This window comes from Oncorhynchus kisutch, linkage group LG26 (assembly GCF_002021735.2).
Source record: "Oncorhynchus kisutch isolate 150728-3 linkage group LG26, Okis_V2, whole genome shotgun sequence".
NCBI classification, from domain to species: Eukaryota; Metazoa; Chordata; class Actinopteri; order Salmoniformes; family Salmonidae; genus Oncorhynchus; species Oncorhynchus kisutch.
The window spans coordinates 28,498,265-28,525,418 of record NC_034199.2 but is presented as its reverse complement, the minus strand read 5'-3'; the positions used below and the strand labels follow the sequence as shown (position 1 = coordinate 28,525,418).

Sequence of the window (27,154 nt, the reverse complement as noted above, 5' to 3'; positions counted from 1 at the left end):
ACACTACGCTGACAGCCACAGCAAACCTTCTTGCCACAGCTCGCATTGATGTGCCATCCTGGATGAGCTGCACTACCTGAGCCACTGTGTGGGTTGTAGACTCCGTCTCATGCTACCACTAGAGTGAAAGCACCGCCAGCATTCAAAAGTGACCAGAACATCAGCCAGGAAGCATAGGAACTGAGAAGTGGACAGTTTGATTTCACAGAAGTGTGATTGACTTGGAGTTACATTGTGTTGTTTAAGTGTTCCCTTTATTTTTTTGAGCAGTGTATATACTGTAACTTCTTTAGATGATAGAACTTTTTCTAAATGACCAAATATTACATCAATTTACCTCAAATTCATTTAATTGGGGGGACTTAAGTTGAGATGAGACATTACATTTTTAGATGAACAAGAGTAGCGGCAGGCCAAGAAAGTTAAAAAAAAAATGTATTTAAAAAAAAAAGCATATATATTAATTGTCATCTTTATTCACAGTTAAATAATCTGGTAGGAAAAAGAATGGTGCTTTTGCTACTGATTGCAGGTCTCCTTTTTATATAAAATGGTTGACCTAAAACATATGCTTAACTTTGACTTATTTTTCCTTTTCTAAATCATGTCTTAACCCAGAGTGGATATCAACGTCAACCGCGAGGACTGGACACCCTCACCAGTTTTCAACATCAGTAATCATTCATATTTTATAGCCGAACAATATACTTTCCCAGTTTAAATATACAATTATTCATTGAGTACATTCAGTTATTCCCATGTATTACTTGTCCCCATCTGGCCTCATTCATTAATATGCCTTAGGAATAACACAGAACAATGACATTAGCATAACTCTGGGTAAGAGATGAGCCAAATCTGAACCGGCACTTTATCCCAATATTGTGCAATATATGGGAAATAAGAGTACAATTTCAGGCCATAGTAAATGAGAGCCTAATGTGACTCCTATACATGTCAGTTGGTGCTAGTCCACCAAATGTGTAAATTCAAGTGCAGATAGCTGTTTGTAAATGATGTGATATGAAGCACAACCATAGGACGACAAAGCAGAGGCCTCAATTTGACCGAGTCATTGATATCCAGTACCCTTTCTTCACTTGAAAAACTTGAAAAAACTTGAAAAAAAGCAGCCCCACATTGCAATAACATTGTGATTTCACAGCAAGTACATAATTACTATATATACACACACACACACATTGACCAATTACAGACTACGTACCTACATATTAACATAGCATTCTTTGGTATGTAATATTGATACATCGAAACAGGTGTGAATTGTTATAATTGTTGATGAACCACTCTACATTAGATCTTAAGTGTGTCATCACAGTCATAGTTCACTTCATTAACCATTTGAACTTAGGCGCTGCATGGAGCGGATTATTACCAAGCTACACATTCAGTCGTAAAAAACTAAGTATTGAATGTGAGGCATTGAGGAATCATCACTGGTCCAGGAACTAAACAGTTAAAAGAGCACTGGCTTGTTTTGCTGCTGTCAGCACTTGCTTCATTTCAAGTAGATTAATGATCATCAATAATATATGAAGACTTTTTAATAACTCCAGTTGATCAGACATATTGATCAGATGAAAGTGAAGGCAGGTAGTGAGATGGCAGTAGTTGATGTCTTTATCTGATGCCAGACCAGCTGTGAAGGTAGGAGGTCCATCCTGAGCCTTTAGCTCCTCCCACCTCCTCCTCACCTGAAGCAAAAAGAGACCGGTTCAGAGACACAGGTAGGACAACTAGATTCAGCCACGGGCCAATTTTTTCTTGAGCGGATGGTCAGGGGGCCGGAAACATAATTACAAATTGATTGCAAGAAGCCCAGACAGATATAATATTGGCCGTGGATAAGGAGCTTTCGCCCTGCCTGCCTCTTCTGGAAACCTCTTTCTTAAAGCTAAGGATCCGGATCACGTTCTGAACATGTGTGACTTTACACACACACACACACACACACACATAGATTTTTCTAAGGTTGCTGCTCCCCCCCCCCTTCACATTTCACTCTTTACTCTTCTGAACCACGATGATATAGCCCATGTCTCCTTTCTGAACAGTTTTAATAAAAACCCTGCAGCGATTTGAACGTACATTCCAGAACATATATTATAAAGGCTACAACCTTCTCAGTCTGTCTGTTGCAATGAATATTGCAATTGCACAAGCAGGACTCAGTCCCTACACTTTGGATAATTTTTTTTTAGCATTTTGTGTGATGTAGGCTAATCTTTATAGATGCTGCCATATCGTAGTTCCTGAAAAAAATAACCCTACTTGACGGCCTGTCTGCCTTTTGCGCAGCTTAGGAAATGTTTTCAATGATGATGAAAAAAAATAACCAAAACAAACGCAATCAAGGAGGGGGGAGTGGCAGCAGAGCACAGCAACTCCATAGCTGATTGCCCACTCCGCTGCCCATGTAAAATGTGCAGAAATATCCATATTTTTTTGCCTGTGCAAATTGGGATACATACTTATTTGTAGCCACTCCGTATAATATTTGCCTAAAACATAATAATTTCAAACCTTTGTATACAATCACATACACTGAGTGCATAAAACATTAGGAACACCTTCCTAATATTGAGTTGAACCCCCTTTTGCCCTCAGAACAGCCTCAATTCATCGGGGCATGGACACTACAAGGTGTCGAAAGCATTCCACAAGAATGCTGGCCCATGTTGACTTCAATGCTTCCCAGAGTTGTATCAAGTTGGCTGGATGTCCTTTGGGTGGTGGACCATTCTTGATACACATGGGAAACTGATGAGCGTGAAAAACCCAGCAGTGTTGCAGTTCTTGACACAAACCGGTGCACCTGGCACCTACTACCACACCTCGTTCAAAGACACTGAAATCTTTTGTCTTTCCTATTCACCCTCTGAATGACACTAAAGGCTTAAAAATCATTATTTAACCCGTCTCCTCCTCTTCATCTACACTGCTACAACACATCAAGCAGTACCGGAGCACCAAGTCTAGGACCAAAAGGCTTCTCGGCAACGTTTATCCCCAAGCCATAAGACTCCTGAACAGGTCATCAAATGGCTACCCGGACTATTTGCATTGTGTTCCACCCCGCCCCCAACCCCTTTTTTTACACTGCTGCTAATCTCTGTTTATCATCTATGCATAGTCACTTTAACTCTACCTACATATTACCTCAATTAGCCCGACCGGTGCCCCCACACATTGACTCTGTACTGGTACCACCTGTATATAGCCTCTACTGTTATTTTCACGGTTGTTTTTATTTCTTTACTTATATATTGTTCACCTAATACCTATTTTTTTACTTACAAATTGCACTGTTGGTTAGAGCCTGTAAGTAAGCATTTCACTGTAGACCTGTCCTATTCAGTGCATGTGACAAATACATTTTGATTTGATTGAAATCAATAAGAGGTCATAGCTTTCACCTGGTCAGTCTATATCAATGTTTTGTACACTTTGGAACAGATTTGGAACAAATCCCTTGGAGCTAATTTGCTGGGTATTTACAGTCTTACGTCCAACAATTCAAACATTTCTCAGCAAATAAAATCAACCGCGGGCCACCAGTTAGGGTACCCAGCACTAAACATTCCAATGTTGACCTACATAACATACTCAACGTACTACTCACACAGAGATTGATGGGTGTGTGTGAGAGAGAGTGTATGTGTGTGTGTGTGTATGTACAGCGTGGGTGTCTGTGTATACAGTGTGTGTGTCTGTGTATACAATGTGTGTGTCTGTGTATACAATGTGTGTGTGTGTGTGTGTGTGTGGGTGTATACAGTGTGTGTGTGTGTCTGTGTATACAGTGTGTGTGTGGGTTTGTCTGTGTATACAGTGTGTGTGTGGGTTTGTCTGTGTATACAGTGTGTGTGTGTGTATGTACAGTGTGTGTCTGTGTATACAGTGTGTATACAGTGTGTGTATACAGTGTGTGTGTGTGTGTGTATCCAGTGTGTGTGTGTGCGTGTGTATCCAGTGTGTGTGTGTGTCTGTCTGTGTATACAGTGTGTGTGTGTGTCTGTGGGTGTGTCTATGTATACAGTGTGTCTGTGTGGGTGTGTGTGTCTGTGTCTGTGGGTGTGTCTGTGTCTGTGTATACAGTGTGTGTGTGTGTGTGTATACAGTATGTGTGTGTGTCTGTGTGTGTATACAGTATGTGTGTCTGTGTATGTGGGTGTGTCTGTGTATACAGTATGTGTGTCTGTGTATGTGGGTGTGTCTGTGTATACAGTATGTGTGTCTGTATGTGGGTGTGTCTGTGTATACAGTGTGTGGGTGTGTGTGTATACAGTATGTGTGTCTGTATACAGTATGTGTGTCTGTGTATACAGTGTGTGGGTGTGTGTGTGTCTGTGTATGTGTCTGTGTATACAGTGTGTGCGTGTGTCTGTGTGGGTCTGTGTATACAGTATGTGTGTCTGTATGTGGGTGTGTCTGTGTATACAGTATGTGTGTGTGTGTGTGTATGTGGGTGTGTGTGTGTGTGTATGTGGGTGTGTCTGTGTATACAGTGTGTGTGTGTCTGTGTATGTGGGTGTGTCTGTGTATAGTGTGTGTGTGTGTCTGTGTATACAGTATGTGTGTCTGTGTATGTGGGTGTGTCTGTGTATGCAGTGTGTGTGTGTATACAGTGTGTGTGTGTGTGTCTGTGGGTGTGTCTGTGTATACAGTGTGTGTATACAGTGTGTGTGTGTGTGTCTGTATGTGGGTGTGTCTGTGTATACAGTGTGTGTGTGTGTGTGTGTGTGTGTCTGTGGGTGTGTCTGTGTATACAGTGTGTGTGTATACCTACCCATTGCGATAGCAGCCAGTTTATTCTTCTCCTCAGGGCTGAGTTGTAACATGGTGTGTATGACAGGGAGTAGAGCCCGTCTCTCGCTGCCTGACTGCAGGAAGATGAACTGCAGGAGGACATTCTTCAGATACTCCAGGTTGGCTACACTTTTCTCCCTCTCATGGTTACGCTCCAGACGACGCACCTCAGACTTCAACAGCTACAGAAGAAAGAACACCGACACAGTATGAATGCATGCATGCGTGCGTGTGTGTGTGATTGAGTGAGTGTACATACATTGACCTGTTCCATCAGAACAGCGTTGGTAGCCTCTGTCTCATGCAGTAGCATGTTCATGTGTTCCATACTGCGTGTAGCTGTGGCCAACTTCTGACTTAACTCCTCTTTAGTCGGCTCCACCTGCCACACAAACGGCTCTGAAACCAATCATACAGACAAATGCTCCTTTAGCATACAGGTGTATTCAAAGACACAGTATCTCAAATACACGTCTCTTGTGGGAACAAAACCAACTACAGTATGTATTAGAGGTCGACCGATTAATCGGAACGGCCGATTAATTAGTCCCGATTTCAAGTTTTCATAACAATCGGAAATTGGTATTTTTGGGCGCCGATTTTGCTCATTTAATTTTTTTAAATTCCTTTATTTAACTAGGCAAATCAGTTAAGAACACATTCTTATTTTCAATGACGGCCAGGAACGGTGGGTTAACTGCCTTGTTCATGGGCAGAACGACAGATTTTCACCTCGTCAGCTCGGGGGACCCAATCTTGCAACCTTCCAGTTAACTAGTCAACCACCTGCCGCTCTAACCACCTGCCTCTCATTACACTCCACGAGGAGACTGCCTGTTACACAAATACTATATTAACTACAACCTAAAACCTCTTACCTTGGAATATTGAAGACTCATGTTAAAAGGAACCACCAGCTTTCATATGTTCTCATGTTCTGAGCAAGGAACTGAAACGTTAGCTTTCTTACATAGCACTTTTACTTCTCCAACACTTTGTTTTTGCATTATTTAAACCAAATTGAACATGTTTCATTATTTATTTGAGGCTAAATTGATTTTTATTTATGTATTATATTAAGTTAAAATAAGTGTTCATTCAGTATTGTTGTAACTGTCATTATTACAAAAAAATATATATATATTTTATTTGACATTTTTATAAAGTCGGCCGAATAATCGGTATCTGCTTTTTTTTGGTCCTCCAATAAATCGGTATCGGCATTGAAAAATCATAAATCGGTCGACCTCTAGTATGTATCCATTGAAATCAAGCATGGACACAAACTCCTACCCTGTTTGGGGTCTGGGGAGGTGAGTAGATGCTCCAGTGAGGGTAGGGGTGTGTGTGGGAGGGACAGGGACTCTGTCTCAGTGGTCTCCATGCCCTCCCCCTCCTCTCTAGCCATGGACTGGAGGTCACTGAGGCCCAGCCCCCCCATCGCCCCCTGGTCCACAGTCCGGCGGTCCACCACTGGCTTACGACTGGTCTGGACTGGAGCTGGACGGTGGAGAAAGAGTAAGACAACACATATTTAGTCGGGCAGAGTACAACAATGTAATTCCCTACTTCACCTTGAGAGGGTGCTGGTGTGAAATCAAGAAGCATACAGGGCTTAGATAAGTTCATGAACAGAGGATGATAAAAAGAACTGCTGAAAAGGAGCGGACTTCATATTGGTAGGTGTGTGTATCTGTGTGAGAGACAGAGGTAGAGAAAGAGATAGGGCGGGTGTCTGATTGATGGACAGAGAGAGTGAGAGACTTGTGGGTAGAACCACCTGCAGCCCACCCTGCTCTTCACACCCTAGAGAACACCCACAGTGGTGGAGTCTCTCTGGAACCTCTTGACCCTAACTTGCACTTGAAGTTAACAGTTTTCACTTCAAGATTCAATCAAATCTTAAACCGTTTAAGGTTCAGTGCAGATGAAGGAAGAGAGACAAGAAGCAGAAGTTATTTCTGATTATAAGAAGGGATCCAGCCTTGCTGTCTCCAGAAGTGCAACTGCGCCCAACTTTTGTGTTAGGGTGGCACTAACGACCAGGCTCTCCAGATGCCAGTGTGCTGGAGCTACCCAGAGGGGCGGGCAGAGCAGGGCTGGTTAAGGCTGGATGGGCTCTTTGTAGCCTTCACACTAACACCTGGCCAGGCTGAGATGAAGGAAGTCCCCTCTCACTCAGCTCTCTCTCCCACGAGTAAGATGAAAAGGTAGAGAGATAGATGGAGTGGCTCCAGAGGGCCCCTGTGTGGAAGGTGATATAAGGTCTATCAGCTCTGCTCTCTCATGCTCAACTCACAACCCCTCTCTCTACCCTTCCCCTGGTCTCCATCCCCTTCTCACTCTCCGCTGGCTCTCGAACCCAACACTCACCCCCCTCCTCTCTTTGCCTCTCCAGAACCGCACTATTCTTTCCCACTCTCAACCCAATCCTCAGCCTCTCTGGTCTTACCGGTCTGGCTCTGCAATGTGAATAGTTGGTTCTCCAGCCGGGTCATCTGGTTCTGCAGGGTCTCTACTGTAGTTCTGTGTTCGTCCTGAAGGTGGCGGATCTGCTCCCGGAACCCTGAGCGTTGGGCGTCGGCCTGGGAGGTAAGTTGACCCACCGTCTGGGCAAGTTCTGTCCGCAGCGACATACTCTCTGCCTGGAGAGACAGGAGTCTGGAGGAAGATAAAGGAGAGATGGGAAACGTTAACCCACCGAGCTAAAGGCATGAGCTCTGGGAGCTAATACAAGTCTGCAGGCAAGGTTACTCCTCCACACACCGCTCTCTGAGTTCGGCCTCTTTAGTGACGGTCTCCTGCAGTATCTTGTTGTGTCGTTCCAGCAGTGTGTCGTGTTCCATCTGGAGCTGTTGGAACTCTGCAGTGCTCACCGCCAGACACTGCTGACTGTCCTGCAGCTTGGCTTTATACTGGTCCACCATGGACTCCATCTGCTCTCTGTCACACACACACATTATCATCATATTACACACCAAATATGTCACCATATAACACACACACACAGCATCTGTAGCTATACCTCTCCTGTTTGGTGGCGTGTCCGTCACTCTGGGCCGAACTCTTGTTCTTCTGCTGTTTGAGGACATTGTGAACTCTGACCTTATAGCTGTCAAACTCAGTAGTGACAAATGACAGCTCAGCCTGGAAACAGAATACACATCACACATTGATTGAAGTTGTAATTAATTCAAATGCTTAACAAACTGTTTGTAAGCACACATATTACGTGCTACCGGTATCTCTATTTTCACACTGAAGTGTAATTAGGTGTGTTTCTGCAGATCAGAGGCTAGAAATATGACAGTGTATAGCAGGGGTAGGCAACTACATTCAGCATCGAGACAGTTTATGTCAGAGCAAATGGTCGCGGGGCTGGAACATACAGTGCCAAAGTGGAATTATGTTTTCGCATAATAACCCTTTATTATGGCAAGTCTGAATAAATTCAGAAGTAGAAATTTTCTTAACAACACACAATAAGTTGCATGGACTCACTCTGTGTGCCATGATAGTGTTTAACACGATTTTTGAATGACTACCTCATCTGTGTACCCCACAAATACAATTATCTGTAAGGTCCCTCAATTGAGTCCTGAATTTCAAACACAGGTTCAACCATAAAGACCAGGGAGGTTTTCCAATGCCTCACAAAGAAGAGCACCTATTGGTAGATAAGCAAACATTTAAAAAGCAGGCATCGAATATCTCTGAGGACGGTGAAGTTATTAATGACACTTTGGATGGCTTATCAACACACCCAATCACTAGAAAGATACAGGTGCCCTTCAACACTCAGTTATTGGAGGAAGGAACCCGCTGAAGGATTTCACCATGAAGCCAATGGTGACTTTAAAACAGAGTTTAAAACGGAAGATGGATCAACAACATTGTAGTTACTCCACCATACTAACCTAATTGACAAAGTGAAAAAGAAGCCTGTACAGAATTTAAAAAAATTCTAAAACATGCAACAAGGCACTAAAGTAATACTGCAAAAAAATGTGGCAAAGCAATTCACTTTTTGTCCAGAATACAAAGTGTTATATTTGGGGCAAATCCAATACAAACACATTACAGAGCACCACTTTCCATATTTTCAAGCAAAGTGGTGGCTCCATAATGTGATGGGTTTGCTTGTAATAGTAAGGACTGGGGAGTTTTTCTTCCTCAGAGTTACAGCTGTGACTTAAATCTACATGAAAATCTTTAGAAAGACCTAAAGATGGCTATCTGACAGAGCTTGAATTACTTTGAAAATAATAAAATGGGGAAATGTTGCACAATCCAGGTGAGAAAGCTTTTAGAGAATTACCCAGAAATACACAGCTGTAATCGCTGCAAAAGGTGCTTCTACAAAGTATTGACTCAGGGGAGTGAATACTTATGGAAATTAGATATTTAGATATGATGTAAATTAGATATTTAATTGTCAATAAAAACATGCTTTCACTTGAACATTATTGGGTTTTGTCTAGATAGGTGAGAGAAAAAACATTTAAACCATTTTGAATTCAGGCAACAAAATGTGGAATAAGTCAAGGGGTATAAATACTTTGTCGGCAATGTCATTATAATCCGGGTATCCTGAAAGGATATTGACCTCTTTGTCAGTACCTGGTTGTTCTTTAGAAGTGCTTTCCTCACTATCTTAAATAAGCATGCCCCGTTCATAAAATGTAGAGCAACTTGCCCAAGCCTCCCCCATTTCTCCTTCACCCAAATCCAAACAGCTGATATTCTGAAAGAACTGCAAAATCTGGACCCCTACAAATCAGCTAGTCTAGACAATCTGGACCCCTACAAATCAGCTAGTCTAGACAATCTGGACCCCTACAAATCAGCTAGTCTAGACAATCTGGACCCCTACAAATCAGCTAGTCTAGACAATCTGGACCCCTACAAATCAGCTAGTCTAGACAATCTGGACCCCTACAAATCAGCTAGTCTAGACAATCTGGACCCCTACAAATCAGCTAGTCTAGACAATCTGGACCCCTACAAATCAGCTAGTCTAGACAATCTGGACCCCTACAAATCAGCTAGTCTAGACAATCTGGACCCCTACAAATCAGCTAGTCTAGACAATCTGGACCCCTACAAATCAGCTAGTCTAGACAATCTGGACCCCTACAAATCAGCTAGTCTAGACAATCTGGACCCCTACAAATCAGCTAGTCTAGACAATCTGGACCCCTACAAATCAGCTAGTCTAGACAATCTGGACCCCTACAAATCAGCTAGTCTAGACAATCTGGACCCCTACAAATCAGCTAGTCTAGACAATCTGGACTCTCTCTTTCGAAAATTATCCGCCGCAATTGTTGCAACCCCTATTACTAGTCTGTTCAACCTCTCTTTCGTATCGTCTGAGATCCCCAAAGATTGTTAAGCTGCCAAGGTCATCCCCCTCTTCAAAGGGGGAGACACTCTAGACCCAAACTGTTACAGACCTATATCTATCCTACCCTGCCTTTCTAAAGTCTTCGAAAGCCAAGTTAACAAACAGATCACCGACCATTTTGAATCCCACCGTACCTTCTCCGCTATGCAATCTGGTTTCCAAGCTGGTCATGGGTGCACCTCAGCCACGCTCAAGGTCCTAAATGATATCATAACCACCATCGATAAAAGACAATACTGTGCAGCCATATTCATCGACCTGGCCAAGGCTTTCGACTCTGTCAATCACCTCATTCTTATCGGCAGACTCAACAGCCTTGGTTTCTGAAATGACTGCCTCACCTGGTTCACCAACTACTTCTCAGACAGAGTTCAGTGTGTCAAATCGGAGGGCCTGTTGTCCGGGCCTCTGGCAGTCTCTATGGGGGTGCCACAGGGTTCAACTCTCGGCTGACTCTTTTCTCTGTATACATCAATGATGTCGCTCTTGCTGCTGGTGATTCTCTGATCCACCTCTACGCAGACGATACCATTCTGTATATATCTGGCCCTTCTTTGGACACTGTGCTAATAAACCTCCAAACAAGCTTCAATGCCATACAACACTCCTTCTGTAGCCTCCAACTGCTCTTAAATGCTAGTAAAACTAAATGCATGCTCTTCAACCGATCACTGCCCACACCCGCCCGCCTGACTAGCATCACTACTCTGGACAGTTCTGACTTAGAATATGTGGACAACTACAAATACCTAGGTGTCTGGTTACACTGGAAACTCTCCTTCCAGACTCACATGAACCATCTCCAATCCAAAATTAAATTTTGAATCGGCTTCCCATTTCGCAACAAAGCATCCTTCACTCATGCTGCTAAACATACCCTCGTAAAACTGACTATCCTACCGATCCTTGACTTTGGCGATGTCATTTATAAAATAGCCTCCAACACTCTACTCAGCAAACCATCCGTTGTCACCAAAGCCCCATATACTACCCACCATTGCAACCTGTATGCTCTCGTTGGCTGGCCCTTGCATCATATTCGTCGCCAAACCCACTGGCTCCAGGTCATCTATAAGTCTTTGTTAGGTAAAGCCCCGCCTTATCTCAGCTCACTGGTCACCATAGCAGCACCCACATGTAGCACACACTCCAGCAGGTATATTTCACTGGTCACCCCCAAAGCCAATTCCTACTTTGGCTGCCTTTCCTTCCATTTCTCTGCTGCCAATGACTGGAACGAATTGCAAAAATCACTGAAGCTGGAGACTCATATCTTGCTCACTAATTTTAAGCATCAGCTGTCAGAACAGCTTACAGATAATTGCAGCTGTACATTGCCCATCTGTAAATAGCCCATCCAACTACCTCATCCCCATATGTTATTTATTTTTTTGCTCCTTTGCACCCCAGCATCTCTACTTGCACATTCATCTTCTGCACATCCATCACTCACATCCACACAGTGTTTAATTTCTCAATTGTAAATATTTCGGCATTATGGCCAATTTATTGCCTTACCTCCCTTATCCTACTACATTTGCACACACTGTATATAGATTTTCTATTGTGTTATTGACTGTAAGATTGTTTATCTCATGTGTAACTCTGTTGTTTGTGTCGCACTGCTGTGCTTTATCTTGGCCAGGTCGCAGTTGTAAATGAGAACTTGTTCTCAACTGGCCTATCTGGTTAAATAACAGGTTAAATAAAATAAAAATAATAAATGTGTACACTGCAAATTGACCACAACTAAGCCCAAAAAGAGATTGCATTCAAAATTTAAAAAAAAAGTCATATCCTGATTACATTGAGACATGATCACGTCTATTTGTGAAAAACTTTTTTTTTGCTGAATTCCTGGTGATTTTACAGTCTCTTTTCTTCCGCAAACAAACCCCCCCCCCCCCAACCCCTGCTGTATAGTGTATGTGTGTGTGAGTGAATGATAATATATTGTAATGAATAGTACAGTGTTAGTGTGTAGGTCCCAGAGGTAGACAACCCAGCAGCACTTCCTCTTCCGTGGAGCCAGACCGTACCATTCATTATCACCCACTAGACCCCAGGGTAATAAGAAGAAGATTTGGTTTCAACCATTTAGAAAAGCTGCACACTCAAACTCTACTGATGGGAAATCCATGAGCTAAAAGAGGGTATGGAGAGGGAGAGAGGAGAGTGGGAGAGGGGTTGAGCTAGGTTCAGACAGAGGTGGAGAGAGGGAGAGAGGAGAGGGGTTGAGCTAGGTTCAGACAGAGGTGGAGAGAGGGAGAGAGGAGAGGGGTTGAGCAAGGTCCAGACAGAGGTGGAGAGAGGAGAGTGGGAGAGGGGTTGAGCTAGGTCCAGACAGAGGTAGAGAAAGGGAAAGAGGAGAAGGGTTGAGCTAGGTCCAGACAGAGGTAGAGAAAGGGAGAGAGGAGAAGGGTTGAGCTAGGTCCAGACAGAGGTAGAGAAAGGGAGAGAGGAGAGGGGTTGAGCTAGGTCCAGACAGAGGTAGAGAAAGGGAGAGAGGAGAAGGGTTGAGCTAGGTGCAGACAGAGGTAGAGAAAGGGAGAGAGGAGAGGGGTTGAGCTAGGTCCAGACAGAGGTAGAGAAAGGGAGAGAGGAGAAGGGTTGAGCTAGGTCCAGACAGAGGTAGAGAAAGGGAGAGAGGAGAGGGGTTGAACTAGGTCCAGACAGAGGTGGAAAGAGGGAGAGAGGAGAGTGGGAGATGGGTTGAGCTAGGTCCAGATAGAGGTGGAGAGAGGGAGAGAGGAGAGGGGTTGAGCTAGGTCCAGATAGAGGTGGAGAGAGGGAGAGAGGAGAGGGGTTGAGCTAGGTCCAGATAGAGGTGGAGAGAGGGAGAGAGGAGAGGGGTTGAGCTAGGTCCAGCTGGAGGTGGAGAGAGGGAGAGAGGAGAGGGGTTGAGCTAGGTCCAGATGGAGGTGGAGAGAGGGAGAGAGGAGAGGGGTTGAGCTAGGTCCAGATAGAGGTGGAGAGAGGGAGAGAGGAGAGGGGTTGAGCTAGGTCCAGATAGAGGTGGAGAGAGGGAGAGAAGAGAGGGGTTGAGCTAGGTCCAGATAGAGGTGGAGAGAGGGAGAGAGGAGAGGGGTTGAGCTAGGTCCAGATGGAGGTGGAGAGAGGAGAGGGGTTGAGCTAGGTCCAGATGGAGGTGGAGAGAGGGAGAGAGGAGAGGGGTTGAGCTAGGTCCGGACAGAGGTGGAGAGAGGGCGAGAGGGGTTGAGCTAGGTCCAGACAGAGGTGGAGAGAGGAGAGTGGGAGATGGGTTGAGCTCGGTCCAGACAGAGGTGGAGAGAGGGAGAGTGGGAGATGGGTTGATGGGTTGAGCTCGGTCCAGACAGAGGTGGAGAGAGGGAGAGAGGAGAGTGGGAGAGGGGTTGAGTTAGGTCCAGACAGAGGTGGAGAGAGGGAGAGAGGAGAGTGGGAGAGGGGTTGAGTTAGGTCCGGACAGAGGTAGAGAAAGGGAGAGAGAGCGAGGAAGATGGGGTTCAGGGTGGAACAGGGGGGGAAGAGAGAGGTAGGAACAGAGAGAGGATGAGATGAAAGAGAGAAAAACCAAATGTGTGCATGTTCGTGTGTGCGTTTGTATGCGGGTATACCTGGGCAGTGTTGAACTCCTGCTGTAGTGAGGTCAGTCGGTGTTGCAGGGTGCTGCTTGTTCTCTGCTGTTGTTCCGTCAGAGTCCTCAGCTGCTCATGCAGCCGGTGGCGCTCCCCAGACAGGTCACAGCATCGGATCTTACTGTTCTCTAGCTCCTGTTGGTGAGTCTCCAGTTCTCCCTTCAGAGAGGCCAGGGTCATCATCTGAGAGGCTTCCTGCACAAACACACTACAATGTAAGTGTTTCTAAGGCAACACCAACTAGACTACTACAATGTATTAACGTAACATAACACTGTCAACAGTCATTATAATACAGCAGTGACGTCACACACAGGGGAACACAACACTGTGATCCCTGGAGTCTGACCTGCCGCTTGGCGTCCGCCAGATCTTTCTTGGTTTTCACCAGCAGCTGTTTCATCTTGGCGCCCTTGTCCTCCCCCTGGTCCAGCTGGGACTTCAGACCCTCTGGGGGATCACACAGGTTTCAGGAATTAAATAATACAGAAATGCATTAAAGGACATCATTGTAATGAATGAAACCCATTATAGAAACAAAGGATTTTGATCTACTGTGACGTGATTTAGTTCCATTTTAATAGGTTAGTTGGAAGAGAACTATGTCAGTTGGGCGAATGGTAGTGACTGGTGTGATAACTGTCCTGTGTAGTTCAGTTGGTAGAGCATCCGGGGTTGTGGGTTCGATTCCCACAGGGGACCAGTACAAACAAATGTATTAAAAATGTACACACTCGCTCTGGGTAAGAGCGTCTGCTAAATGACTCAAATGTAGAAATGTCTGCGTACCAATCTCCTGGTTGAGTGTGTCTTCTTTCTGAGTGTGTGTGTGTATCAGTGTTTTCAGCTCCTCCACACACACGTCCTTCTCTGACAGGTTGGTGTTGAGTTCTTTGACCAGGCGTTCATAGTCTGCCATCTCCATGTCCAACAACGAGCTCTGCTGGGCCTCCTGGACAAAAACACATTCACAACGGATACCCACTGCACCACAACATACACACACTGAATCATGTTTCTACACACATCTTAGTATGAGTAATGGGAAAGCAGCTTCCAGTGCTTGAGGGGAAAATGTTATTTTGACATTGTTCTAGAGTCAGCGTTGTTTTGTAGGACTAGAGGCAACACAACACACAACTCTCAGTGTCTCAGTGAGGGTTAGAAGGAAGGGCTTCACCAGCTCTTTATTTAAGTGGCCATGCTGTGTGTGTGTGTACCTTGCGTAGCTGCTCCAGCTCCCGTGCAGTCTGCTGAGACTGCTGCTTCTGTCTGCGGAGCTGAGCGGTCAACTCCTCTACCTCCTTCTGCAACGACGACAGCTCCTGGAGACACAAACACAGTTAACATAGCACACACACACACATACATACACACACACACACACACACAAACCTTTGTCTTCTGTTCCTTCAGTAGTCTCTCAGCCTGATGGTCTCTGTTCAGGGTGTCTGTCTGCCTGTGCAGCTCTGCTGTCTGTCCTTCCATCTGTCTCACCGTGCTCCTCAGCGTCTCCATTCCAGTCATCAGGTCCTCTCTCTCCGACCACAGCTGCTCATGCTGGACACACAGAACAACACACATTTAAGAAAACTTCACTCTAGAGTTCTTGACAATCCCCAGTCCCCTTGGCCATATAATCAGCCAGCAAGGGATATAGAATAGTCTTCAACATATCTAACAAAGACATCCGGGGAAGTCTCAGACACTTGACTGTCTGTACTTCCAGTCTGCATTGTCCCAGGGGAGCTGTCAGCTCATACAGCCATGACCAGCATGTTCCTCAGTAGACACAACGCTACAACACCAGATGGAAGGAGACACCGCTTTATTTACATACACTCCATTACTTCACTAGAAAAACTATCAGGAGGAGGTGACAATCATTACAAGTGGAATGGAAATAACTCACAAATGGACAGTTTATATTTGTACTGAGGGGGAAATTGTCAGTCTAGTTGAGCATGCTGGAAGACTGAGCATGGTTTGTTTGTGGGCCTGTGTGTGTGTGTGTGTGTGTTACCTGTTGTACAGCGGTGTTGAGTCGTTTGGTCAGCTCGGAGATCTGTTTCTCAGCTCCCTCCACCTTCTCTCTCTCCTTATCCAGCTGCTCTGTCTGTCTGTCGTAGTCCAACTGTAAGTTCTGTAAAACACACACAAATGTCATATTAAACACATTCATTATTGAGTAGGTAGAGAGGCATTCAGTTTAATGCAGAATAACACATACTATATCAAGCTGCCTGTTCTACACAGTGACATCCATCCATTCAGGTCTGGGACAGAACTCTCATTAAACTGGGCAGAGTGATTTGATCTCTAATGGCTTACAAAGCCAAATCACAAAGACAACCGTCTGAACCCATTTAATGTGGCTGTTGTGCATTACTAACTGAAACAAACAGAAAGCTCCTTATTGAGCACACACACTTAGCAATAGCAGCCCTGGCCAACAATCTAGGGAAAATGCCACTTCATTATTTGCATGAACAATCTCTTCAGATTTGTACCAACAGCTTATTGATAAGCAATTCACTATTGATGTCTGTGTTATTCATTCCGTATGAGGTAGAGACGCAGTGAGGGGTCAGGGCTCGGTATCAGGGCTCGGTATCAGGGCTCGGTATCAGGGGTGATGTTACCCCTACCAATACATAGGGGTCAGGGCTCGGTATCAGGGGTGATGTTTCCCCTACCAATACATAGGGGTCAGGGCTCAGTATCAGGGGTGATGTTACCCCTACCAATACATAGGGGTCAGGGCTCGGTATCAGGGGTGATGTTTCCCCTACCAATACATAGGGGTCAGGGCTCGGTATCAGGGGTGATGTTTCCCCTACCAATACATAGGGGTCAGGGCTCGGTATCAGGGGGGATGTTTCCCCTACCAATACATAGGGGTCAGGGCTCGGTATCAGGGGGGATGTTTCCCCTACCAATACATAGGGGTCAGGGCTCGGTATCAGGGGGGATGTTTCCCCTACCAATACATAGGGGTCAGGGCTCGGTATCAGGGGTGAGTAGTACCTTGTATCCCTCTGCTCCATGAATGATGTCTTTCATTGAGCTGGTCACTTTCTCTCGCTCAGCCTTCAACACCTCCACTTCCTCCTTCAGAGACACAGCCTCTTTCCTGCTGGTGTCCAGCTCCTTCCTGGCTTTCACAGCCACCGCCTTGATCTTATTCATCCTCTCATTCTTCTCTTTGCTTTCCTTCTCCAGCAGGGCTGTGATGAAGGGATGGAATCAAAAGAGGACACAGAGACATCATCACACATAGATCATTGGCAGTATCAGAATCCCCTAATGATTGGCACTTTGTATCTGTCATTCTTATGAGCTTAATAAAATCCCCTAGAAATAATAAACAAGCATGACACTGTTAGTACTGTCCATCTGTGTTTACTGGTATCCCAGTTCCCTGTTCTGGACCTCTCCATTACAGCAGTAATTAGGAACGTACCGATTTTCTCAGTGAACTCTATGTCTGTGTTCTTCTCCTCCGAGACAGTGGAGGCTGTAGACTGGTGGGGGGAGAGACAGGGAGGTGGAGGGAGAGGAAAAGTCAGTCTGTAGAACTAATGAAAAATACCTCAGCAGTCACTGTAACAAACTATAACTGGAAGACACTGACAGAAGAAGCACTCACCTGCAGGACAGCCATCTCACTCTTCAGCTGGGATATGACTTTGTCCTTTTCTGTTAGCTGCTGTTGTAGCGCTCTCCTCTCCTCTTGTTTTTCCTCCTCCTCTCTCTCCATCTCTCCTCCCACCCTCTGCTCCCTCTCTTTGTCTGCCAGTGTCTCTGTAGCGTTGCTGACCTGGGCCAATAATTCCTGATTCTCTGTTCTCATCTTCTCATTGGCAAGTTTCATCTCTACCAGGTCTCTCTGTAGAGCTTCAGTATCTCCCACCAGCTCCCCCAGATTACACTTCAGGAGGTTCCTCTCCTTTTCAAGCTCCTCTACACAAGCCTGCAGCTCCTCCACCTCCTCCCCTGGTCTCCCCTGCACCTCCCCTAGGCTGCTCTTCAGCAGGCTCCTCTCCTTCTCCAGCTCCTCTATACGAGCCTGTAGCTCCTCCACCTCCTCCCCTGGTCTCCCCTGCACCTCCCCTAGGCTGCTCTTCAGCAGGCTCCTCTCCTTCTCCAGCTCCTCTATACGAGCCTGTAGCTCCTCCACCTCCTCCCCTGGTCTCCCCTGCACCTCCCCTAGGCTGCTCTTCAGCAGGCTCCTCTCCTTCTCCAGCTCCTCTATACGAGCCTGTAGCTCCTCCACCTCCTCCCCTGGGCTCCCCTGCACCTCCCATAGGCTGCTCTTCAGCAGGCTCCTCTCCTTCTCCAGCTCCTCTATACGAGCCTGTAGCTCCTCCACCTCCTCCCCTGGGCTCCCCTGCACCTCCCCTAGGCTGCTCTTCAGCAGGCTCCTCTCCTTCTCCAGCTCCTCTATACGAGCCTGTAGCTCCTCCACCTCCTCCCCTGGGCTCCCCTGCACCTCCCCTAGGCTGCTCTTCAGCAGGCTCCTCTCCTTCTCCAGCTCCTCTATACGAGCCTGTAGCTCAGCCACCCTTTCTCTTTGGCCTTGCCTCCCCTCCACCTCCTTCAGCCTCACCACCTCCATCTCTCTCTCCTGCAGTGCTGACAGTGTTTGGTCCCTCTCTGTGCACACCACATTGAGTGAATCCTCCAACTCCTGAAGAGCACTCTCCTTCATCTGTAGCTGAGAGAGGATCTCCCCATTCTGCCTGCTCAGATCCTCCACTGAAGCCTTTAGCTCGAGGGTTAACGCTGTCTGCTCCTCAAGAGAGGCCTTTAGCTCAGAGGCTAACACAGTCTTCTCCTCCAGAGAGGTCTTAAACTCGAGAGCTAATTCTGTCTTCTCCTCCAGAGATGTCTTAAACTCGAGAGCTAATTCTGTCTTCTCCTCCAGAGATGTCTGCAGCTGCTCCTTCAGCCCCTCGGCTGCCTGTGTCTGCTCCAGGAAGCTCTCCAGCCTCTTCTCCAGGCCCTGGACCTCCTCCAATAGGCTTTCCCTGTCTTCATTCAGCACTCTCAACTTCTCTACCAGACTCTCTCTCTCCTCAGTTAGCCCTCTGACTCTCTCCTGTAGCTCATGGATCGCTGACGCCCCCTGTTCCTTCATAGCTTCATATTGTCTGACAAAGTCCCCAGTCCTCTGACCTAGCTCAGTCTCCAGGCCTCTCAGGATGTCTCTGGTGTGTTCGCACTCAGCCACCGCCTGCCCCCTCTCTCTGGCTAGGTACTCACATTCATCCACTGCCTGGCACCTCTCTTTGGCTAGAGACTCACATTCACCCACCGCCTGGGTATTCTTGCTAGCTAAGGTCTCACACTGGGTCCTCAGCTCCTGGACCTCTAGGATCAGTCTCTGCTGTTCTTCCAGGGTCAAACTCTGGTGGTCTGTGTCAGGGAAAGGGCTGGAGGGGCTAGCTGAGCTGGCAGGCAGGCAGTACGCTGGTTCTCTCTGTGGCCCACTCTGCTGGAGCTGAGTGAGGGCTGGAACCTCCTGAAGGTCACACTTGGGGGTTGCCGGGTTCAGAGGGTCTCGGTAAGGGGTCATATTCAGGTCAGGGGTCGCACCCTCCCGGGTCATTAGCAACTCATCGATCTTAAATTCTAGCTCCTCCTTCTCTGTCTGAAACTCCTCCCTCATCCTCTCAAGCTCCGCCTCCAGTTGAGTCTTCACATTGCCCAAGAAGGTCAGTTCATCTTGCAGCATTGTATTCTGGGATTGCAGGTCCTCCAAGGCGGATCGGAGCTGTCCAGTCTCCGTCTCTCCATCACTGGCATCAATCTGACTTAAACCAGACAGCTCCAACATCCTGGCTATCCCAGAGCTGCGGCCGCTAGGCTCCTCCTCTTCCTCCTGCACATCCTGCAAGAAACTGTCATAAGAAGAGGAAATTTGATTAATTAAGCACTTTTTAAAGTGACTCAAAGCATTTTAGTGTACAGTCTGTGACTCATCTCATGTCACCCAACACCAATATCTTGTCCAACACCAATGTATAGCAGTAGGACCCACCTGTCTTTGAGAGCGAGCTGCTCACTGAGCTCCTCTTGGAGGAGAAGCAGTCTCTCTCTCTCCATCTCAAAGTCCTCCTCCAGAGCTCTCAGCTCCTCTTCATGTTGCATGCTATGCTGGGCCAACTCTTCTCGTAGGTTCTCTACTTCTTGCTGGGCCTAAAATAAAAAGAAACACACAGTGTATTGCAACATTTAAACCAGAAGGTCTTTGTCAGCTATCGGCTTACAACCGTGTGAAGGTATTCATTTTGTGAAATGTTTCGGACACTGCTTTTGAACTAACCTCTGTCTGCGCCCTCTGGTGGTCCTCCTGCAGCACTGCAGCCTCCTGGGCACTTCGCTCCACCGCTACAGCTAGCTCTGTCTGCAGACTCAAGATCTGCGACTCCAGGCTGTGACTAACAGCTTCTACACTGTCGTTTGTATCTTCCTTTTCTCTTTCCCTATGCTTTTCTTTCTCTCTTTCGCTCTCTTTCTCTCTGTCACTCTCGTCTTTCTCTCTCAGAAGCCTCTGAAAGAATTCAACTTCTTCTTTATGTTTGGCCTGGGATACGTGCATGGTCTTCTCAAAAGTGGCCATCTTTTTCTGGTGGTCTTCCTTGGCATGGTTCAACTCTCCCTGCAGGGTGGCCAGTTTTCTTACTGCATCCTGGCCATATTCAACAGAAAACATGAAGTTAGAACTGGAACAAAAGGATGAACACCATGCTGCTCTCCAGGACTAGGGTAGGTGACCACTGGTCTGGCCTACACAGACAGATAACATGGTCTACTACAGTTCACCTGTTCCCGGTGCTTGACCTTCTCATTCTCCTTCCGCAGTAACACTGCACTCTGCTGGGTCTCAGCCTTCTCCAGCAGCAAGGCACTCATCCTCTCAGTCAGCTCCTGGGAGAACAGATTACCACAGAATAGAATGGAAAACACATGACTTACAAACCCTCCCAAATCACTTCAGCATATTCATTTTCTCATGTAACAATTTCAGACCACAAACCTGTATGACGGAGTCGTCTGAATTGCCTGTTGGCTGAGACTTGAGGGTGTCAACTTCCTTCTCCAAATCTGAAAAAAATATTGGGAAGTAGAAAGGACAAAAAAAGATTAAAAAGGAAATCCTACTACTGTATTGATATTATAAACAATCACAACATTGAATAGTAAACCAATGGTTGATCCTTTTTACTTTTGCACTCCATGCATGTCTCCATGCACACTCACAGGACTCTACACACTCTGACACTCCAACTCACAATTAACATGCACACACATTTATACTGACTCTATACACACACATACAATCATAATTTACACTGCTGCTACTGTTTATCATACATCCTGATGCCTAGTCACTTTACCCCTATACATATCTACCTCTATCACTTGTGCACGACAAATTACACCTTGAATCTAAACAGTGAATGACAGGTGCAATCATGTACCTGCACATTTGGACTTCATCTTCTGGATGGCAGCCATCTGCTTCTTGGCAAACTTGATGAGGTCATCCTTGGACAACGTGTCCAACTTCATAGAGGTAACAGTAAGACAAAGGTAACAAACAGTGAGACATAGAACACATTATTTTAGGGTCTCAGTACTAGTCTTTTGATATTATAAAGTTGTCAAAAGTATGAGCACCAAGGCCAATCAATTCATGTATACATCATTGATACAGAAAGTGTACATGACATTTCAAAATACTGTAAGACTGGTAAAGGAAGAATGGGGTGGTGGTGGGAAGGATAGTATTTCTGATAACTCCAGAGTGCTGCACCTTTGATTTTGCTGCACCTGAAGGTGGTGAGGCCACAGACTCCGGGACAGTGTCCTGCTGTTGTGGAAAACAAACAATTACATAAAACAGGATATACCGGTATGACGCACACACACCAATCTCACATTTACAGCCTATTCAAACACTACAAAAGCGATCAGTAGGCATAACGTAGCTAATCTCATCTAGATAGCCATCTTTGCCTTTGGTGACACCGAAGCATGTGAATACTTCTGCATAAGGAAACAGTTGGATAGCTGTCCATGGCTAACATTGCCCTTATAGCTAGCTAGACCAGTAACTTGGCCAAGGTCTAACTATCATTTCATGTTAGCAGTTGTGTAGTATCGCATATTATTTTAAATGGCGATTTAGTTGTCATTCCTATTATGTTAGCTAGCTAGCTACACTAACGTTAGCTAAACCTGCTACTAGCCAGTCAGACGAGCTAACAACAATCACTTAACGTTACATGTCGTTGGACCAAACTTACCTCCATCCTGATCGAAGCAATGTAACTAGCCAATCGTTAACGGAATCAGTAGTCTGTGTAGCTGAATATCTGCTATAGGTTACTGAATGGTACGATTTGAAAACTAAAGCATTTCACTATTTTGATGTCCAACACTAAGCTTCAATTCATTTCCGACTTCGTCAAACAACGTCCGTACGTACGTACGTCACAGCGAACGTAATCGATAGTGCCTGCCAGACTTCAGATTGTATAACAGTGAAAACGGTATATTTTTGTTGTTTCAAAGTTACATTAATTATTTATACACTGCACTAGGAATTTCCAGGTGAACAAAAGAGAAGAGCAGTCGCAGATAGTCAATTATAAGTCAATGAGGTTCATTACAAGAGGCAACCTCCAACACAGAAGCAGAGAAAACGTTTAGCTGTTTTTTTTGTTCTTCTTCAGTGGGCTTTCTGGCGGACTATAACACAGAAAGGTGTATTGCCACCACCAACTGGAATTCATTGAAACCAAAACAAGGTTAAAAAATAAAATAAAATCCATACGTGATAGGGAAATTAACTTATTCCACCCAAATAAAAATAGTACATTGACAAAACAAAACTCCCAATTCTCCATATCTCCCTTCTCAGGTTCTAGGGATTGAGAGGGTGGTACGGCTTGTGATAATATTCCATGTAACTCCTTGGCCGCTTCCACAATAATTTCTGCCTTCCTGGACCTTCTCTCCACCTTGGCAGTGCCATTTATCACCATAGCTATAAAGGCCACCAAGTCCACCTTCTTTTTTTGTATCCCTTTTTCACCCCTTCTTCGTGGTCTCCAATTGTTAGTAGTTACTGTCTTGTCTCATCGCTGCAACTCCTGTACAGACTCGGGAGAGGTGAAGGTCGAGAGCCATGTGTCCTCCGAAACACAACCCAACCAAGCCGCACTGCTTCTTAACACAGTGCGCATCCAACCCGGAATCCAGCTGCACCAATGTGTCGGAGGAAACACCATACACCTAGCGACATGGTCAGCATGCACTGCACCCGGCCCGCCACAGGAGTCGCTTGTGCGCGATGAGACAAGGATATCCCTGCCGGCCAAACACTCCCTAACCCGGACGACGCTAGGCCAATTGTACGGCCGGCTGCGACAGAGCCTGGCCAAGTCCACCTTCTTAACCTTTAAAATGTCAGGATCCTGCTGGTGAAAGGCAACCCCAGCAGCCTGCAGTGAATTCCTATCCACCACCACGGACTCTTCAAGTGCACCATTCCAACCCTAAACCATTTGAACATTTGCTGCATATGATATGCTCTGGATAGCCCTGACTTTTGCCACCTCATTCTCTTTTACCCTTGTGGGGCATTTGAATGACGTGGCTTCATGGTTCCCACCACAGTTGCAACATGTCACATTTTCATCACTTTTATAACACATAACATGATCTTTTCCACAACTTGGACATCTTGGCTTCTCCCTTCTGAAAACACTTGAAACATGATCAAAAGCTTTACGATTATCACACTGCATTGGTCTTGGGATAAATGCTCTGACTCTGTAGTTAATATACTTGAGTAGGGAGAGACTCCATACCATTTTCCTAAGAGACACACACAACACTTCATACTTATCAAATCGGGTGAGACACAACACACGTTGCTTCTGATCCTCAGAACCACACAAAATCAAAACCATCCCACATCTTGTGATCCTCACAGCCTTCACTCTACCCAGCACTCTCTCCACCAGTTTGAATATCTCAAATGGATTCCTCAAGATGGGTAATTTGATCAGCTTCTCCTCATTTGCAAACCTTACTCCTACAAGATACGAAGTGACATTCTCATCACTGTACTCTACTTTGCTCTGTTTTCCATTCTTTTGGACAATATTCCAATTCTCCTTGATTCTACAACCAAAGCAACACCTCACGGCGCAACGCCTCTCCTCTATTTGACCTAGATAGTTTGTGTGTATGCATTGATATGTAGGCTACGTGTGCCTTAAAAATAATGAATGTAGTTCTGTCCTTAAGCTGTTCTTGTCTATTGATGTTCTGTATTATGTCATGTTTCATGTATTGTGTGGATACCAAGAAGAGTAGCTGCTGCTTTTGCAACAGCTAATGGGGATCCTAATAAAATACCAAAATACCAAACATTTGATTCAGAATCTACTTCATCATCCGCTTCCGCCATCTTTCCAGAAAATGGCTGTTTTTTACTACTGCAGGTTTGAAATGAACACAGCAATCGATCTTGCTTTCCACTCGTTAAGTTAGAACCTGGCCTTTTCGGGTTCCATCATCTCTTCTATGGTATATTGGCGATCACACAATTTAATGTGCATCCTGCCCCCTACTGTGCGGGATGGAAACAGGATTCCCAAAAATGGAACAAAATAACCCACCCAAACTACCAAACTACAATAAATAAATAAATAAACTAAATCAAACAACTTTTCTGTTAAAAAATGAAAGAGATCTGATCAATACACAGGCTCAAGGGTGACCTGGGAGGGAGGGTCTTCCGGCACCAGTACCCCTTGCAAGTCTTCAGATGTAAAATCTTTAAGTCCCCAAATCTTTTCTGCCGCAGCCACAATAATGTCCAGTTTCTTAGACTTCTTTGAGACTTGTGCCATACAGTTTGTAACTGTGGCAATGAACCCCACAATATCCACCTTTATAACACACATGGTATCTTGACTGGCAGCAAACATTTACTACAGGCTGGGGTTCTTCAATATACTCTGTCCGTCTGCACATACTTGAAACATGGCCAAATCTTTTACAATTATTAAGCTGCAATGGTTTGGGGACAAAAGCTCTTACAATGTATCTTACATTACCAAGATTCACATGTAGGTATTTGCTCTTTATCAAAAAACAACAGGACCGACAGACTTTCTTATTTTTCTCCATTCACCCAGTGGATCAGAAGGGCACCAACCAGACCAGGAATTTTCTTCAGGTATTCAAGCAGAACATCCGTTGTCACCCCTGAGATGACTCCTTTGACGGGTGCTCTATTCTGAAGTACAAAACACAAAACTTCTGTTGTTCGGAATCTTTTGAGGCTCAATAAAATCTTCCTCTGTTCTTCAGAAATACAATGAATCCAAATGAGGCCACTCCTGGTCACTCTGACAGACTCCCAGTGCCTGCTTCACCATTTTAGAAACTTCAAACACAGTGGCAATTTTAGCATGTCTATCTTGGTGGGCGAATCAGTTAATTCAGGCTCATTTACAGACTTAAAAAAAAACATAGGTGATAAGGCTGACTTTCTTAAACAAATGTGGTTTCTACTGACAATTGAGATGTACAAACTATGGCATAAGGGGATGACGAGCAGATAAGAGGCAATCCATTAAGATTAAGACTTTAATGTCACGTTTGTTATAAGGATTGGACCAAGGCGCAGCGTGGTGTCATGACATTGGCCTGGGGGTAGGTTTATGACAGTCATAAATACCTCTTCCCCCCTTTTTCCTCTCTCTACCCTACTGATGTTACATTTGCAAACCCCTTGGTTAACATAGAGATTCTGGGAACATCCCCTATGAAACCCCCCCCCCACCCCCCCAAAGGTGCGGAAACCTGAACCTACAGGGGAGGGCCCGGTGGGCATCTACCCTCGGTGGCGGCTCCGGTTCTGGACGCAGCCCCCCCTCTTTACGTTGATCCCTCTGCCTTTGTAGAACCGGACCGTGGATCCTCGCCGGAGGCTCTCAACTGCGGATTATCGCCAGAGGCCCCGGACTGGGAACCGTCGCCGGAGACCCCGGAATGGGGACCATCGCCGGAGACCCCGGACTGGGGACCGTCGCCGGAGGTTCCGGACTGTGGCCCGTCGTTGGAGGTTCCGGACTGTGGCCCGTCGTTGCAGGTTGCGGACTGTGGCCCGTCGTTGGAGGTTCCGGACTGTGAAACGACGCCGGAAGCTCTGGACTGGGAACTGTCGTCGGAAGCTCTGGACTGTGGAGGCGCACTGGAGACCTGGTGCGTGGGACCAGTACAGGTGGCACTGGGCTGAAGACACGCACCTCAGGGCGAGTAAGGGGAGGAGGCACAGGACGTACTGGAATGTGGAGGCGCACTGGAGATCTGGTGCGTGGTGCCGGCACTGGTGGCACCGGGCTGAGGACACGCACCTCAGGGCGAATGCGGGAAGCAGGCACAGAACGTACTGGACTGTGGAGGCGCACTGGAGATCTGGAGCGTAGAGCTGGCACAATGCGCACTGGCTGGATCCACACTTGAGCCCGGCAAGTGTGGGGCGCTAGCACAGGACGCACTGGGCTGTGCAGACGCACCGGAGACACAGTACGCAGAGCCGGCGCAGGATATCCTGGTCCACGGAGGTGTACTGGAGACCAGGAGCGCTGAGCCGGCACCATCCATCCTGGCTGGATGCCTATTCTAGCCCGGCAAATGCGAGGAGCTGGAATAGAGCGCACCGGGCTATGAATGCGAACTGGAGACACCGTGCGCATCTCTGCATAACATGGTGCCTGACCAGTCACACGCTCCCCACGGTAAGCACGAGGAGTTGGCTTTTTAATTGGGGCTGCCTCTCGGGCTTCCGTGCTAACTGTGTCCCCTCATATCGTTGCCGTTCCTCCTGCGCTATCTCCACCTGCTTCCATGGCAGGGTCTGCCATTACCTCCTCCCAGGTCCAGGATGTCCTCCACTCATCTTTCTCCCGAGCCCAGGATGTCCGCTCTTCATTAACACTCTGCTTGGTCCTTTTGTGGTGGGATCTTCTGTCACGTTCGTTATAAGGATCGGACCAAGGTGCAGCGTGGTATGCGTACATTTTTATTTATTAAAAGAATGAACACTGAACAAACTAACAAAATAACAAAACGAAACGTGAAGCAATACAAACGAGTGCTGACAGACACATAGACAAGAGAAACACAAAAGGGAAATGGCTACCTAAATATGATCCCCAATCAGAGACAACGATAAACAGCTCTGATTGAGAACCATATCAGGCCAATA

The 27,154-nt window shown here is 46.1% G+C and overlaps 1 protein-coding gene across 3 annotated transcripts; it reads right to left on the bottom strand.

The window, feature by feature from the left end:
- Positions 1 to 235: 235 nt before the first annotated feature.
- On the bottom strand, positions 236 to 22,368 carry LOC109877791 (GRIP and coiled-coil domain-containing protein 2). Of its 3 annotated transcripts, XM_020470000.2 has the most exons (24): positions 22,170 to 22,368; positions 21,677 to 21,733; positions 21,342 to 21,426; positions 20,897 to 20,964; positions 20,683 to 20,787; positions 20,183 to 20,548; positions 19,898 to 20,055; positions 18,404 to 19,757; positions 17,504 to 18,307; positions 17,318 to 17,378; positions 16,882 to 17,081; positions 15,878 to 15,997; positions 15,250 to 15,414; positions 15,075 to 15,179; positions 14,644 to 14,806; positions 14,204 to 14,304; positions 13,834 to 14,049; positions 7,856 to 7,977; positions 7,597 to 7,773; positions 7,283 to 7,491; positions 6,124 to 6,330; positions 5,090 to 5,229; positions 4,811 to 5,012; positions 236 to 1,715 (listed from the first exon to the last, which is right to left on the bottom strand). In XM_020470000.2, exons 1-24 carry the CDS (start codon positions 22,173 to 22,175, stop codon positions 1,642 to 1,644), a joined length of 5,265 nt encoding a protein of 1,754 aa, XP_020325589.2. In that variant the 5' UTR covers positions 22,176 to 22,368; the 3' UTR covers positions 236 to 1,641. The 3 variants fall into 3 exon arrangements, with proteins under 3 accessions (XP_020325589.2, XP_020325587.2, XP_020325588.2); XM_020469998.2 differs by having other exon boundaries at positions 17,504 to 19,757; XM_020469999.2 differs by having other exon boundaries at positions 17,504 to 19,757; positions 21,677 to 21,730; positions 22,170 to 22,363.
- Positions 22,369 to 27,154: the final 4,786 nt, after the last annotated feature.